Below are 18,081 nucleotides of genomic sequence, written 5' to 3' on the forward strand. Positions count from 1 at the left end.
CCTTGGCTCTCCTTTTGTCATTAATATAGATTATAATATAATAACATATAATAACAGCGGCTCTAGAACCAAATTCTCAGACGTATCTATGGCTCTTTCCCACTTGTTTCCATACAAATTAGATATCCAAATACCTTTGAGAACTTGGGTTGGATTTATTTCAGTTTACTTTGGTGAGCCATGTTTGTGCTCGCTCAAAGGCATTTCTGAGCAGAGTTTTGTGAAGAAAAATCTGTATATGGTTTATCATCTTGCCTGGCAGCATGCTTCATGTCTGCCAGCATGTCTGGCATGTGTATTCTTAACTTATGCTCTACAGGAAAGGGTATTTTGATAATTATAGCTCTTATTTGGTTAAATACAGTGGTGCACCTTCAATGCAAGCACCTGTAAAATTCAGTACCATGAAAACAAATGAGGCATATTAAAATTAAGTCAAAGTCAAGAAGCTGAAAATAAAAGCCAGTTTGCCACAGCATATAAAAGCTTTTAAAAATACTGGAGTGTGCGAGGAAGTTGGTGCCTCTGAATGGTTACAGAAAAGGCATTGCCTGCGTGTCTCCTGGGGCGTGCTGTTTCTTCTGTCAGGGAGAACACTCAGCTTCTCTCACCTTTCTGAATGTCACTGCAGCTGACTAGACTGTTCACCTGACCAAAGGTTTATGAATGTAATGCTGAAATTCTCCTGAGCAGGTGTAACTACGTCCTGCCTGCACACCCAAATTATGTCGTTATTCACATTTGCCAGCTGGAGAAGCTGGCAGACCTCCCCTAGTGAAAACTCAGTCAACATATGCTTGATTAGGTTAATCTTGAAATCCTTATTCAGTCTTCTGAAATTAATTAATTTGCTGTTACGTGCATTTCTTTTGTCTGATTCCTTTCGTCTGGTTTGTGAGGTGAGGCTGTGAGATACCTGCAGTAAGAATGCCAGCCGGTGCCTGTATCACTGCTGCGTGGGATCCTGCCTGTTAGGGCTCCCTGGCTGTTTGAACAGCTGCGGGGGGCGGCGGGCTGCCCCCGGCAGCAGTAGCGGCTTGTTTTAACCACCTTACGTGAGAGGCAGCAATGGCCGAGGGACCGGAACAGGAAAACATATTAACCATACAAGAAAACGGGTAGTAGTTTTAAGATTAGTAAAATGTTGGGGCCTTCCCCATTACACATACTTAATCTCTACTCCCCGGAGCCCGAGAGAAGGCTGAAGGTGGTGGGCAGTCCAGGAGCTAGATTTCCCCTTTGGTTTCCAAGGGGCAGTTTTCTTCTTATCCCCAGCTGAGATTGTCATGATAGCTTTTTCTTGAGCTGTGAATTGATGTTTTGTCCACATCAGTGCCCTGGAGATGTCGGTTTCATTTAACTGTAAGCTGTGTCTGAGGTTAGCTCTGCAACCCATTCTGTGAATTGTGAACATTAATGCTTATTGTAAAATGAGAATATGTATGTACAGAAGTGCTATACATATTATTTTAAAGTACTTTCAAGTTAAAATTTGAAAACTTTGACTCAAAAGGCCAGCCAATCTTAGTTTATCTATTACTTTTCATTACTTTGCTAAGAATGCTAACTTGACTGGGTTCAGGGAGCCAGAGTACATATGAGCAAATAAAAGAAGACTCAGTATGTTCTGATTTGCAAGAAATCTGACAAGGATAAATTAAGCTTCTAGTGCGTGTTCTTAACAAAGCTTGAACTCTATAAACAGAAGAATGTGTTCACTGATTATTTAAAATTCTGCTCTTTTTGTAGACTTCCTTTGTGGTTGATGAAGTCAGTAGCATCATTAAAGAGGTAAACTAACACTTTCATTTTGTTGGTATGAAAGTATAGTATGTTATATGTGTGCTAAAAAACATTCAAGAAAATCTGATAACCGATAAATAATAGATTTCTAAATAGGTTGCTATCAAAGTATAGATAATTGTTGATTTAACCAATGTGTGTATTTTAAGTGGAAATGATACCTAGCCTTAGTTATGATGTGTATTACAAATCCAAAAGATAATTAAAATAATTTCATATGCTCCTCTCTGGTTGCAGTGTATCTCTATTAGAATTTCAAGGGGAATGTTGTATGTTAAGCCCTATAGAGAGAGATTTTATGTTTCAGTAACATATAGGGTTTTTTATAAGCTATTTGCATATGCATGTTACTGTGTTCTTTTGAGATGCTTTTCCTCCGAAATGAGTTCTTGTTTGTTTGAAGTGATTGAACTATTCTTGTTGCTAAGAAACATGAATTTCCTGTCTAGAAAATTTCCAGAGGGATTTGGTTTTTGTGTCCAGAATTCCTCATGTAGAGTAGACTAGTGCAATTTTTTTCTTGTTGCAAAACAGCTGTTTTGGTCAGACTCTGTAAATTGAATATGCATGCTTTAATATGTGCTCCTGTCTCTTCTGAATCTGAAATAATTTTGTGGTTATTTTTTAAACAATTTCTGCAAGGAAAAAATGTAACAATGAAAAACATGCAATTTAAATGTACTTTTGTTTGTATCTTAAAGGGGAAACTTTCCTCGTAAGTGAAATGGATTATTTGGCTGAAGGCTTCTGCTCTATTAGTAACCAGCAGCCACAAGGGTCTTTTGTTTTGATTTGGGGTTTTGTTTCCCAAAAATGATTCTACTGAAAAATCGGAAGTTCATTTCTGTAGAAGAATATGTGTGAATGAGCCATTGTTGTGTGCATTTTTCAGTCTCTCCAGGACTGTCTACGTGCAAGACCCTTTTCATAACTCTGGCTTCAGGACATTGGGATAGGAATTACAAATAAAGAATCAAAATATCTCAAAATGAAGACAGGATCGAATCTATGATAATTCCCCCTATGCCTGGCTCAAACTGTGACCTGCAGGTTTTTTAATAATTGAAAACACTTCCAACAATCAGTATGGACAAGCAGTATTTAAGATTTTTTTCGTGTGTATGGGGTCTCATCTTTAGTGCTCCGTGTTGGAATGGGTTAATGGGTGCCTTGTAGGTTGACCACAGTGCAGCTTATTTTATGTGTTTGTCGCCAACAGGCCATAGAAAGTGCGATAGGTGGCAATGCCTACCAGCACAGCAAAGTGAACCAGTGGACAACAAGTGTGGTGGAACAAACACTAAGCCAACTCACAAAGCTGGGGAAGCCTTTCAAGTATATCGGTGAGCTCAACTTTCTCTGTTCTGTTAAAGCTCGTGCAGTGAAGTGCGCTGATGGGTAGGGGTTGGGGGAAGATCTTAGCAAGAACCATGTCTGTACTGCTCATAAGCATGTATATATATACCTATGTATGTACTATGCTAAGCAAAAACGTAGCTAAATGTTAGTTAATGTTAGTGATAAATTAATAAAAGCTTCTCTACTGACTAACAGTGACCTGTGTGATTATGCAAAAGAATGGTGCTGGACTACATACAGCAAGCTCTTGCTTCTGGGACAACTCCAGTGATGGTAAGGAACACAACTGTTGGATTTTTCAGCTTGCAACTTTAATGCTAGTCCCCTTAAAACTAGGCAGCATACTTTTCTTTTTTTTCCCAAGTGCTATAGTTTTGGAGTAATAGCATATAGTTTGGTATTTTTTCCATTTGGCTGTGATGTTAACTCACATATATGAAATGCTTAGCTGTTACGAAAGCTTCATTCTTAAGATTCTTACAAACATGCATATAAGATTCTTACAAACATGCATATAAGGGTGTGCATTTGATCACCGTAATTTTCTTCTGTCTCTGAAACCCTTTTTTGTATTTGTAGGAACCTGCACTGTGAGATGGGAGAATAAGACTATGTACTGTATTGTCAGTGCCTTTGGACTTGCAATATAATTGCCTTGGAATCATTCATCCTTCTCTCTTCTACTCCAGCACTTGATTCCATCTCTGCTCAAACTGTGAATACACTGAACAACTTCTGGTTTTAATGTACCTTTTAAGTAACTTTTTTCAAACGTAGAAATGTGAAAACATGCTGTTACATGGTTTATGTTTGTACTTAGTATCGTACCAGTGTTGCCATACTGTCTTAACACTTCAAGAACTTCTCTTCAAGGTGCTAATACTGAAATCTGCTGCAGTGTAAACACTTTCTCTAGATTTCTTTTTTAAGACCAATCTAAATGAGACACCAACTTTCACACTTTGTACTCTTGGTTAGCATTAAATTATTGAAATTCATAACCATTGGTGTGACTCGTTTAAACTTAACTCTTTTGTTACTTAAAAATAAAAAGGTTCCAATTCTTTTAATTCTCTTCAAGGTAGTTGAGATACATACCAGAATACAAAGCATTTCCATAATTTTGCTAAAGTCACTACAAAATTGCGAGAAAATGAGATGACGTTTATCAGAAAGTAACTTGGCTGCATTTTTGGGACCCGTTTAATCTGATTGTATGGTATTTAGGACATGGAACAATAACAGAAATAACTGTCTTCATTGAACAAAGGCAGATAAGAAGTATTTCATGTTCTAGAAGCGCTCAGCAAGTTATACGCGGGTAATCATTCACTACTGCAGCCAATTACATGTCTTAAGTAGGTCTTGAACTTACCTGCTACCTTCTACATTGGTTTTGCTGATAGTGAGCATGATGAGTTCTGATAGTTAGTGAAACATGATCCTTTCTGAAAGGGGGAAAAGCTGCCTCAAGGCGACCTGACTAAATAACATATGAGTAAGTCTCCTGCCTTCTAGAGTAAAATTGCAGAGGAATAACAAGTAAAACAAGTTTTCACGATAGGCTTGGATAAGGTTTTCTTTGTCAGCTAATAAAGAAATGGGAGCACGCTATGAATTTCAGACTACCTCTGCGCACTGCTATGCTGCTTCTGTGAGCAGTAGCTCACTGCTCCTGCAGTTGAAAGAGTTACTTGCAAAGCAAGTATGGGGGAGGGTTCCTGGGCTAGAGTCAGTCTGAGTGACCTGCATTTGCTTATATTTAGGAAGTCCTGTCAAATGTTTTCAGAATCTGGCTCTCAGCTAAAGCTGTTGAGAATGAGATGACTGCTGATGCAATAGTATGTTTCCACGATCTGGAAAGATGTAATGCTGAAAAATCAAATGACAGTAGAGGATTTGTTTTTCATAGTGCTAGGTGCACAGGGGTGCTCTCTGTGATAACGCTACTTGGCATATCCAAACAGGCTGTAGAAAACCCTGTGCTCGGCCAGGCTTCAACCCGCTTCCCTCCTATCCATTTCTGCTGTCAGTAGGGCAAAAAAATTGTCTTTATCGGCAGGTTTGGGCCTGGTACATGTGAGACTTTTAACATAGCTGTAAGGCTTATATATTTCTGCTAGCGTACCAGTTTCCAAACATCTCTGTAAACACATCTCCTTCATGACAAGCCACTTCTCTATTCTAGCATATGTCCTAGTGAGTGCTGCAGGGCTATACTGAGTGTATGTACTTTATACTGAGGAGTATATACCTTATATTTCTGTAGCAGAGAGAGTTTTAGCATAGGTTTGACTAGAAACCGAATGCTGAGTATTTAGTGTCAGAAATGATACAACACCTGTAAAAAGAAAATATTAAAACAAGATAGATTGACTGAAGTGCCTGAAATAGTCATCAGGGTGAGAGAGAAGCTCGTCAGAAAGAGAATAAATCTTTGATCTTTGAATTGCTAAGGAAATTTTTAATCTGGATGGTTAGATACTTCATCTCCTTTCCATCAGCACGCCAGAATAAAGCTGGTAGTGTAGTACCTTCTCAGCTATTTATTTACAGTTAGAAGAAATAGTTGTTGCACTTTGAGTCAGTATTTACTTCTAGATATACTTGGCTTCTTGGTCAAGCCATTCAAATGTTCCTTGTCCTTTGTTCATGTTAACAATAGCAAATCCCTTGATTTTTTTGCTGTTTGTTCGTTCATGCATGTGCTGAACTGCAGAAAAAATGTTTGAGACGCTTGTCAGAGTACAAGCTGTATGGGAAGGAAAACCCCTGTTGCATTAAAACAGAAGTTGTGCTACAGAAGGGTAGATACAGTTTTATAGATCGTTTTACATGTGAGCCATAACCAATGCTTCTGATGTAACAGTTTTAGGACTACAGAAAGAGGTTTGGGGTTGGGGGTTTTTTGGGTGTTGGTTCCCCCCACCCCGAGTTAAGATAGGGCTTTTCTGTAGAATACTATAGACATTGCATGTTACAGTCTTGATGTTGTACAGTTACTGATTTTTAAATTTGAATTATCTTCAAACACCTTAGTTTTAGTCACATTTTTTCAAAGACTGCTGGCCAGCTCATCTCAGTGCCAAAGTAAAGCATTAGGGTGATGAGCCTGCAGAGTCCTTGCTCTAGGTAATTAATTGGCTGTAAAAAAAAAAAAGCACAAACTGTGGGTTGGAGTAGTCAGGAAAGTAATTATAAATTCAGTTTCTGTTTCTTGTCCCTAGCTTGCTGCCATGGCTCTTCACGTGACAACAGCTACAGAAATCAGGGGCACGTCAGCCCTGATCTGGAGGGGAGGAGAAGGAAGGGGGAAGTGGAGGGTCATCATTTACTGTAACTAACTGCCACAAATGAGTGTGACCTGTCTTCCATGTTTAACTGAAACCTAAAGGAAATGGCTTCAGAATTAACTGCTGCTAGTAAATGAGCACTGCTGTCTCTGATACTAAAGCAGGAGTAAGCTGAGTATACATTTGTGCAGAGATGTTTACAGCTGTTTTATTCAGCACACAATGAAATTTCAGTCTCTCCTCAAGTTTATACAAGGAATGGCATCACCCCAAATAGAGGGTGACAATCTACCAGCTATGAACAGACTCTTGGAAGATCACAGAATCCTAGAGTTTAGGTCGGAAAAGACCTTTAAGATTATCAAGTCCACCACTAAACCATGTCCCTAAGCACCACATCTACATGTCTTTTAAATACTTCCAGGGATGGTGACTCAACCACTTCCCTGGGCAGCCTGTTCCAGTGCTTGACAACCCCTTCTGTGAAGACATTTTTCCTAATACCCAATCTAAACCTCCCCTGGCACAACTTGAGGCCGTTTTCTCTTGTCCTATCGCTTGTTACTTGGGAGAAGAGACCAACACCCACCTCGCTACAACCTCCTTTCAGGTAGTTGTAGAGCGCAATGAGGTCTCCCCTCAGCCTCCTTTTCTCTGGGCTAAACAACCCCAGTGCCCTCAGATACAGAGCTGTAAGAAGGGGATGAATGACAGCAGCATCTTCACCATCTCTAAACCTTTTTTTTATTACTGGCCTGTGGGTCGAAGGTGGGGCAGCCCATCTCAGGTGTGCCGAGAGGATGCATCATTGCAGGGTAAGTAGGAGAACTTACAGCCCTGCTGGCAGAGGCATCTGACAGCAGCTAAGGTGAAGCACGCACGTTTGGCAGAACGGTAGCTGGCGCTAACATTCACCAAGGGGAGTTTTGCTGCCAGCATGACCGCAGCAGGCTTTGCAAAGCCACTGTTAAGCCATTTGAGAATGCCAGGTCCCCTTTGTAAACTGGCTATCGTATTTCTTAGGAAAATTAGCAACCTGCCCTTCCACCTTCCAGCCCAGGCAGGGTAATAATAAAAAAACCACCCCAAACCCAAAACATAATTCCCTGGTTAATCTGTGCTGACACAGTCTCCTGGATCCCATCCATATGCAATTAACAAAGTTTAAATATGCATAAGAAAATACATGTAAACTGAAAATACATGTAAGTTATGGTACAGTTAGTCATTCACTAGAAGGAAAAGAAAACCAAGATACAATATAAAGATATAAAACTTTATTATGAACATATTTTAACAATGATTATGCACATGAAGTCTTCCAAGAAAGTCAATACCCAACTTTTGCTTGAAGTAAAATATTGTTTTTTCCTTCATATTCCATATTAGCATGAAGTTTTCCAACATAAATGGATAATTTGCTGTCATTAACACAACTTCTAGACACATAGAATATTTAACGCATGTCCTCATGCACACTTTCTGAAAGCAGCATTTAATTACAGCTTCTCATTAAACAGAGCATTTATCTTACACATTTTTATACCATTTTGGTACACAATTCTTCAATATTTTCATTTTACATATTTACAAACTTCTAAAAAAAGTTTTACAGTAATGGAAAGGTTATTACTGGCATAAGCAGAAGGAAATGGGGGAAAAATTAGGTGACTGTGGATACAAAGTAAGTTATCTTTTGGCTCAGAGAAAGACAACAGATCAAAGTCTTTCCTAGCTGGAACCATCCTTCCCTTTTCCTCAGCCTTAGTGCCACAGGTCTGTTGCACTAGCTGTTCCTTACTGGTCTTAAGCCTTACGCTTCCTGCTTGCCTGTCCTAGGAAAGTTTCCAACCAATTCCAACATCAACTGTATTTTTAAAGCAAATACTACAGAAAATGGTTGCCATGCATGGCTCACACTCGGTGATTACTGATTTCTTAAAAGTCCTCTTGATCATTGTGTACATTGAAGTCTTGCAGTTCTTTAATAGACAACATCTCCTTTAGAGCAGGAACACTGTATTCTGTGGGGCCTTTTTGCGTACTTTTCTCATTTTATACAGTTGTACATTTTATACAGTGATGGAAATATTTAATTACTTTAGCAGTAATGAATGGAAAGCCAGGCTAGTTTCTTATCCAGAACTCTTCTGTTTCACCCTTAGGTTACAATACTTTACTCAGAGGTGAATTTATGCCACCTACTCCCAAGCTGTTTACAATCCATATTGTAATATTCCTCAAATACTGTCTCTGCTTTCCAATTGTGGAAATAAGAGGAGTGAAACTGAGATTTCTTGTTAGCAAAACTATTTCCTCATCTGCTTTGCTGCTCTTGCCTTTTTACTGTATGTTGAATTTGATGCGACAGTGCTTCAACCAAGCTTACCATTACACTCTAGCACTTCCAAAATACAAAACTATTTTGCATGGCAAACATTGCTTAAATATAATCTCTAAAAACTAACAAGGAAACTATTTTCTCACTATTTTCATAGCGAGATACTTATTTTAAGTACACATTTCCCATTCTCAGCTTTCCTATTTCCGCTTCGAATGTAGTGATGTAGAAAAGTTAATGCAAACAAAACGGCAAGTGAAATGGGCTGAGAACAGCTTAGAAAAAAATCATCATCTTGAAGATAGATTAAAAATATTTTCTTTAGTTAATGAAATCCCAAAGCATGACACTGTATTTCAGGGTCAACTGTAACAACCAGTTCAGACTGTGATAAGAAACATTAGTATACTTTGCACGTTGGTCAAATCAAACATTTTGTCTATTCAGAACAATTTAGAACAGAATTAAACAATATCAGAGCCAAAAAGATCTGAATGCATAAGGATCATGTCAATACCAGTTTTTGAAGCCCTAATTCCTGTACCCACTGTTACTCCAATGGAAGTCAAAAGGATTTGGGATCTGCAAAGGATGCCTAGTTAGCTCCCAAGTCTGACTGCAAATTCAAACAGCTGTAAGCCTCAAGAGAGTCACCTGGGGAAAGGTAAAAATGAGAATGGGCTCTCCTCTTTTAGGGTATAAAGATCATCTCCCATACTTGTTAAAAAAAAGTCTAAAAGGAAGTGCTGAAGGTACAGCTTGCTACAATTCACTGGGGAAAAAAAACACCACCGCTAACTTGAAATACTGTTTTTCTATATGTTCTTCTAAACTGGCACCAATTAATTAAGAAATGAAAGGAAAAAACCTTCCCCTCCCTTCCAGCAGTTTCCTTGCTTTAGCCATACAATAGTGCTTTGGCTTCCAACAAATAAATGATCCCTGGTACAGAAAGTTTTAAACTTCAAATACCCTCAAAAAATTTCACAGCTCTACATAATTTTAGAAAGTTTTCTCTCTCTCACACACACGGAGTATCTTACCACCCTTGTCTTTAGCAGAGCACTGATTTAATCTGAACTATTCTATGACAGCAAGGATGCCACCACATGAAGCAGTTCCTTTGGTCCTCTCTAAGCAACTTGCTATCCTCTGAAGCCTCCCTTTCATGATCTGGAACAGCTACCAGGAGATTATTGCAATGGGAATGGTCTAGAACAGTTGTTGCATCAAAGCAGAACAAATCTACTTTTTCCCCAGTGTGATTCAGCAAGTCTAGTAGGACTTCATTGCCCTCTTCTGCTTAAACTAGTTCAACGATGAGCACAATTCCCTAGTGTAAGCCAGCACCATCTTCTGTCTAATACATTAACAGTGCTTTTGAGAGTCTTTTCTACAGCAGCAGGGCAGAGAAATTTTACAAGAGTAAATCACAGTTACGAAACCATGAAAAAAAAGATACTTTCAGACAGGTCAAGTACCTGAAAACAAAAATAGTTAGAAACAGACAGCCTCCACTTAAATAAAGAACTGAACAATGGTGTAGGAGAAAACCAACTTTTAAATAGAGAAGCAGCAGCAGCATTGTACTAGGAATTCCCATGTAACTCTGTTCCAGCACAGACTGGAATACAGATAATCACAAAATGTGCTAGTAAAAGTTTTGATCAGTACAGGTGGCGACGGTGGTATGAGAAGTTGAACTATGCAGAGAACATGCTCAAAAGCTAACTCTCATGCACATTCAATACATGAGCAACCACGATTGTTCCTAGGATGTAGATTAACTATCTATTAATACAACTTAAGGAAAAATTCTAATGTAGAAAAAGCCCCTAAAAATGAAATGTTTAGAAATTAGAAATTGTAATTCTCTATGAAACTTTCATACTGTATTCTCTGTAAGTGTAACAGTCTGCTCCAGCATACAAAAAACCCAGAAAGAAGAGTACTGGTTTCCTTCTGAGATGTGTTGCTGCCTAAATATTTCCATTTGAAAGGGCTGTTTAAACAAACAAAACAAAAAACAAACCAACCACTTCTGTTGTGGCGGCAAAGCATGTTATGAAACATATATTATACAAATAATTTTGCACCACTGAGGCTATTTTGGCTCACTAGAACTTGACTATTTGCACATATCTCGCACTTACAAATCTGGTAAACTCATTTAAATGAATTTAAAAAATGGTCTTAAGTCTATATCGCTTCTTCAAAGGAAGAATGGAAAGCTTGTGTTTTCTTGCATTTAAAAAAAAAAAAAAAAAAAAAAGAGAAAACCCTAAACCACTTCATTCCCTGTCTCCAGTTCAAAAGACTAAGGTAGAAAATTGAAAGGGAAATGAGGCACTTCGTACAGCAGTGGACAATATACAAAGGAGCTAATAACACAAATGCAACAGATGAATGACAGCATGCTGTACATAATCCTCAAAAAAAAAAAAAAATCCAAAAACCAAGCAGCAAGGAAGCAATTTTAAAATCAGCATATAATCAGTGACAGTTCTAAATGGAAATAGACTTAAAGATTTTAGTCCACAGACATCCTGCTATCAGGCATTTTACAAGATGTGTAAAAATTTTGGTTTCTTAAGTTTTCACCACAACCTTTTCAAGCATTCTTTTTTTCAGTTTAACTTTGTAAACAGAAGGAGAAGCAGGATTTCCTTCCTGGGAGTCGGTGTTCAGATGACAGCAGACTGTAAGAAAGCCAAGGAAGTTGTCCATCTAGGAAAACTTCAAAATTGGTTTAATTCCAGCTGAACAAGTCTGTCTACATCAAAATCAATCACTGTCCGATTCCTCTTTATACTTGGCTCTAATAGCTTGGCCATTCTGAAGCGGCATTTCTTCATAGTCACTCCTGTGAAACAGATACTTGTTAAAAATTCTGAACACAGTGTTTAGATAGGAAGTCCAAAATAAACAGGAAAGTTCTAAACTACATTGAGGCATCAAATTGTTAGTTGGGTAAGGTGGTGGTATCTGTTTTCCTTCCTTGCTGGAGATATGAACAATATATATGACTTCTCTCCAGAGGATGATGCATAATAAAAGCTATTCCAGTATCTACAAGCCACTCTTCACAAGGATATAGAGAAGCAAGCTGGTACTACCACTACTCATCCATCTAAACAAAGGCAAGCTATCTCAGACAATGCGTATAGCTAGTCTAACACAAACGTGTTCAGGTTACTGCAGTATTAACCCCATCCTCACTGTTCCAACCACTTCAGTGTCCTTGGTAAGAGGTGAAAACTTCAAGGGCAGATAATGAGTTTGTTCAGTGTCTAGCACAGAGACACCTTACCTGGATGCGTTTTAAGGGTTGCTATAATTCTCTTATTACGTAAACTCACACAAGTCCAGGAAGTTTTGCTAGATTTGATTATTTTTATTTCAGTAAGTGATGGACACTTAAGAAGAGCCATTATCCTTCTCTGTGGCGTATACATATGAGCTGCCTCTTTGCTAACTCCACCTGACTCCTGCAATCCTTCCCAGTTTAAGAGGAAGTCCTCTCCTTTCATGTCTCTTGCTGCCTTCACTCCATGACCTACCAGCATCCTAACACTTTCTTACCTGTTTGTATCAGTGCCATGGCAATCCCTTTTAGAAACCAAAAAAAGAAAAAACAAAGTAACATGCGTTCTTATTGCATTTCTGTTTCAGAATAAGGCTGTTTCAGTTCTTTAGGCAGAATACTTTCACTAACGATCTACAAAGCCTTCACTTATTTAATGAATATGGAAAAGAACATTACAAAAATTACACACCGAAAGTAACTCTCCATAGGTATTTTATAATCTTACCCATAAATCACATCATCATCTGAATCATTCAGCATAGAAAAAGCAGGATTGTCTTTCAACTGTGATTCTGGAAAATACAAATAACAGTTAATTTAGCATATTAAATATAGAAATGTGGCTGTACTTCTAATCCGAGATTGAAGCAAAGACTCAACAACTTCCAAGGCAGTCACAACTGCAATTCAACAAAACCATATCCAAACAGGAATTCTCTCCTTTAAATTCTTCACCCTTCAGCCACAACATCATGGCATTCTTAAGAGTTAAGGAGATGACATCATTATCTCGTCTTATTTTTAGATATCCTCCATGTTGTATAAGCGGATTTCTTCCCTTGTGCAGTTTCCTATGTCATATTATTTCAACCTGCACATGAGAGTGATTAAGTCATATTTCATTATTCTTAATCATTATTCAAAAGTTCATATATATTTAAAAAGTGCAGACTTCATTAACTTCTTGGTTATTTCTAAGCTACAAATATAGTAGACCAAAGTTGTAATCCCTTGTATGCAAGTCAATGATTAGTTATTTACATCCTTGTAATAGATGAAGGAAGGACTTGTACCTTTATGGTGACATGAAAGGAAACAGACACTTCCCATTGGCTATTTATGACAATTCCCTCTACCTTGTTTTAAGGCCTTCATTTCTTGCATCATCTGTGCTGCTTAGCTGCAGTTCATAATTATATGCAAGTAAAATTCAATCCAGCAGTTTGCCATAAATATCTTTTTTCTGGCAGCTATTTACTTCCTCCCGTCTGTAAACTAATACTTCTCGCAACCTAACAGCAAGTTTTTAACTTTATCCTCATCCAGCCATTTGTCTTGTCTTAATGGAAAAATAGCATTTTTCTGTAACAGTTCCATCCATCTCAACTCTAAGAAGTTTAGAGGAAGGACCAGCTCCACTATTTAGTGCCTCCCTCTGCATACCTCTCAGCATGCAGGATGTGACTGGACAGGGTGCAGATAATCTCATCTAGGCTCCCTTTCCCAGATGATCCTTCCAGGTCCCTTCCAACCTGGGCTGTTCTAAGGTTCTGTATTTCAAACTCAATGCTTAAAGCGGAGAATGCACTCAGTATAAATATTTCTTTTACAGAATCTTTATCTGTTAGAGAGGGATAATGCTTTATAATCACCATGTGAGTCAGATTATATCCTCTATGTAGGAATGCAAAAACAGAAGTGCCACTGATTCAGTCCTTTATCTCCCTTTACATGGGCTCTGTGCAGCCCTCTCCCCATAGCAAGTTCTCCAAAATTCCCCCATGTTAGAGATCAGCTTCACTCCTACTTTTCCAACAGCACGTTACCTGTTTCAGAGTCCAGTTTGCCAGCATGCCAATATATTAACCTTACTGTTGGAACAAAGTACAAATGAAGTACTGTTGCTCCTTAAGGATTGTCTGTGAGTCAGTGCAAAAGTTAGTGCTTTATATGCAAACATCATATTGACTATAAGCTTGATCTAAGTGCACAAGAATTCAAGTCTAGCTAATCAGTTGTATACATTTTAAGTGTTCCTTCATATTTCCAATACTAACTTGCTCAGGAGCAGTGCAGCTTCTGCTTATGTTAACTCAAAGCAAAATGAAACAGTAATGAGACAAGCAAAATATAAAGATGTTACACCGTATCTGTTAATATGCCAGCTCTTCTCATCTTGCCAGATAATTGCTTACACTTACCATATAGTGCATTCTTTGAGGGGGAATACACGAAGGCTAATGTGTAGAGATAAAAGTTCAATAAACCATAAAATGATAAGAATTCTGCTGGTAGTAAGTGTCAAGGATATTGCTCGATATATCTCCATACATATTAAAACAAGACCCAAACCATACATAAGCTGTTTCAACGGAAAGAATGTTTACCCTACTGAAGTTTGAGAGCATGAATGGCTAAACAAAATTGCATTTTTTAAATTCAATGACCATTTGTCCTGGTTCCAGCTGGGATAGAGTTAATTTTCCTCCTAGTAGCTGGTATAGTGCTGTGTTTTGGATTTAGCATGAGACTAATGTGATAACACACTGATGTTTTAGTTGTTGCTAAGCAGTGCTTATACTAAGTCAAGGACTTTTCAGCTTCCCATGCTCTGCCAGCGAGGAGATGCACAAGAAGCTGGGAGGGAGCATAGCCAAGACAGCTGACTCAAACTGGCCAAAGGGATATTCCATACCATGTGATGTCATGCTCAGTATATAAGCTGGAGGTAGTTGGCAGGGGAGCAGTGATTGCTGCTTGGGGACTGGCTGGGTGTCGGTCAGCAGGTGGTTAGCAGTTGCATCACTGGTTTTTCCTGGGTTTTGTTCCTCTCTCTTTTTTGTTGTTTTCCCTTTCATTACATCATCATCATCATTATCATCATCATTATTATTATTTTATTTCAAGTATTCAACTGTTCTTATCTAAACCCACAAGTTTTCTTACTTTTGCCCTTCCAACTCTCTCCCCCATCCCACCGGGGGGGGAGGGTGACCGAGCAGCTGTGTGGTGCTTGGTTGCCAGACTGGGGTTAAACCACGACACAACTAATGTACTCAAGCTATTTTGAGGTAAAGCTCCCACTGAAGACAAAGCTTTAACACAAGTAACATTTCCTGAGACAAGGTCTACTCTTGAGTGGCGGAGTGCATGGTAAATGGAATAGTTTTGCTTTCAATGCTAAAAGAAAGCTGAGGAAGGGGGGTGTTCAGGTGGGTTTTTTTGTTTTGTTTTGTTTATTTTTAAAAAACTTCTTGCTTGGCACAGCAACTGAGAAGGAAGGAGAAAGGACTATCTGTAGATAGAACTCTGAAGATGGCTTCTTGCCATCATTTTGGGAAAATACTAAAGGGTTTACATATTGCTTTCTACTAGCTCCCAACACATATCTAAGCTTATCCGTAACCGGAGCATTGCAGTTACACAGGCACTTTCAGAAAGTAGAATGAACTAGGATCTCATGGTTCAGGTCCAGAAATACAGTTTGTAATCCTGTTGCCAACAGACATCAGAAATAGTCTCTCTCAAGTCACTTAAATTCTTTGCTATGACCTCTTCCACATGTAGACTTGGACCAATACACAAACACATTTCCAGTGACTTCTAAACTATTAATTTCTCAAATATTTTGGTATGCCCCATTCCAACTGATAGGTATACAGCAAACTGAATTCATGCAGCAAATACAGCCAAATTTGTCACAATAACTTGTTAAAATTAGTTGAATGCATGGGTATCTAGGCCTTCATTCCTCTTGAAGAGTATCAAATGCAGTTGTGATTTATGTGATGTAAACAAATTAGACTGAAACTGTCTCAGCTCACAACCTTTACAAAGAGCCATTGCAAAATGCTGACAGGAAATGGCGATCAAAATGGGCTGAACTTCAAAAGCCCACCTAGAAGTCAAAGGTCTCAGTCCTTAGGTACATCATTTTTAAGTACCTTCTGTATGAAAACAGATTAACATTCCTAGTTGAGCAGTATCACAACACAAGGATATAATTCTGATAATGAGTCGACAGCTCAGCAACAAAGTTGTCCTGTAGAACTTGTGCTCCAAAGCGTAGGTAGAGTATAACAATGCTGTAGAAAAAAGTTAAAACATATAGGTGTGAGTTTAACAATGCTGTGGAAAAAAGTTAAAGCTTATAGATGCACTGTGTCTTTAAACCACAAAATTTAAATGGTGGCTTGACAGAAGAGTATATGAGAAAATAATTATGTTAACAGGCTGACCATTTATTTTAAGACACATTTGCTTTCATAGTTCTAAATCAAGAATGATTCTTTCGTGATTAAAAGTCAGCAGTCAACTAAGTAAAGCGGAACACCCCCCTCCATGGTCTATTTCCCTCAGATTTCATCCACTACAGACAATCCAAGAGTCAGCAGTAATTTGAAATAACTGCTTGGAGTGGGGGAGAGAGATGTTAACAATAATCTAAGAAACTAATTCTAAACTTCTGCTTTGACTAAGTGAAGCTTACAAAGCTCCAAAAGAGGTGAATGGTGCACTGCAGACCACTCAGCAGTACAGAAAACATCTCAGCTAAGCGAACCTCTAAATCTCGCAGTGTATTGCTGTTGTAACGGAAATAATATAAAGTTAGCTCTAAAAGCCTCAAGAAGGGTTAAAAAATTAAGAAACGTTTGCCATAACAATCATATCAAAAGACATTCCTTAGTTTCATTGACAATTTTATTATCAGCAAAATGTATTCAAAGCCCTGAAAAAAAGGTTATAGAAGTTACAGTACTGAGAAATGTACTTTGAAATGCCTTACCTAATGACAAGCACTACAAAGGTTAATGCAGTCAAGAATTTTAACCTGAGATCTGAAAAAGATTGAGAGAAGTTGTTATTAGCGAATTTACACCTACATCTAGGAGAAGCAAGCCTGTTTGGGGAAGAATCAAAAGAAATATTCCTTACCAACGTAAGGCATGTTACGAAGTTCTGAGCATGCCCTCACTATCAGGAACAAAAGGTATAGAATGTATGTGGTTGCCACCACAAGGAAGAAGATTTTCATTCCCTATAAGAAGAGTGTTAGTTTTCATTATTTAACGAGATTTGGTCTATTCCTTCTTCCCTCAATAGAAATCACCATTTCCCAAAGCACAACATAGTCCATTTATTCAGGGAAAGTAGTCTCATGAAAGGAAGTACAAAATGAGGATGGCTATATATCAAGGTAGGTTTTTGGGGAATGTAAAGAAAGAATGTTTAATAGAAGTCATAATTTTGTTCACTGAGCTCACAGTGAGCTGAATCTCAATGATTTTCTAAAACCACAGCTCCTGAGAACAATACAAGGACCCATATAAATCAGATCTTCCTTTACAACAAGAAAGTCTGAAACTTACTAGGACAGAGGATCTTAGCAGGAGTAAAGATGTACAAAACTGACTTAATAAGAGGCTTAAAAAAATTCCTTTCAACCCCAACAGTCATGAGTCTGTGACTAAACTTGTGGTGTTCAGTCTCCAGATTTGCAAGACAATTTACTCTTCTCATTGGGATGGAGCTCAATATGGCCCATGCATGACCTCAAGCAAAATTAAAAATACCCTAGTCAGAGTAAGACCATCTGACCAGCATTTGCTATTTTCTAAATCGTGTTATAGATTTTAATAGAAGAACAATCTCCACCTCCTTGTATTGCCTAACTCTACCTGATAATTTAATAGCAAGAAAACATTTCTGACTTACCTGGAAATTACCTGTGTCAACCCTGTATTGATATGTAGGATCATGTACTTCATTAACACTAGAAGATTAAAAATGAAAAAGTGATACTTACACCATTACAAAAGACAAGGTCAAAAAGCCATACTGACCAAGAAACCCACTAACAAAGAAAAGGTTTGAAGTTACTATACAGAGTTTATAACTAAAGGTTTTGGCTGTATAAATCGGTGCAATGCCATTGATTCCATGACAATTTACAGTAGAATCATAGAATCATAGAATCA

The 18,081-nt window shown here is 38.2% G+C and overlaps 2 protein-coding genes across 2 annotated transcripts; one reads left to right on the plus strand and one right to left on the minus strand.

Moving 5' to 3' along the window:
- Window positions 1–1,749: 1,749 nt before the first annotated feature.
- On the plus strand, window positions 1,750–4,163 carry DYNLT1 (dynein, light chain, Tctex-type 1; the record flags this gene model as incomplete). The annotated part of the gene is made up of 4 exons (XM_009572243.1): window positions 1,750–1,791; window positions 3,023–3,146; window positions 3,358–3,435; window positions 3,742–4,163. Coding segments are annotated over 4 exons (315 nt in total), but the record flags the coding sequence as incomplete, so codon positions are not given.
- Window positions 4,164–11,580: 7,417 nt separating this feature from the next.
- Window positions 11,581–17,876, minus strand: TMEM181 (transmembrane protein 181; the record flags this gene model as incomplete). Its single annotated transcript, XM_009572244.1, has 7 exons — window positions 11,581–11,659; window positions 12,609–12,675; window positions 14,305–14,394; window positions 16,106–16,188; window positions 16,890–16,941; window positions 17,039–17,141; window positions 17,819–17,876. Coding segments are annotated over 7 exons (532 nt in total), but the record flags the coding sequence as incomplete, so codon positions are not given.
- Window positions 17,877–18,081: the final 205 nt, after the last annotated feature.

The sequence above is a fragment of the Fulmarus glacialis genome, unplaced genomic scaffold (genome assembly GCF_000690835.1).
Source record: "Fulmarus glacialis isolate BGI_N327 unplaced genomic scaffold, ASM69083v1 scaffold37762, whole genome shotgun sequence".
In the NCBI taxonomy this organism is placed as follows: domain Eukaryota; kingdom Metazoa; phylum Chordata; class Aves; order Procellariiformes; family Procellariidae; genus Fulmarus; species Fulmarus glacialis.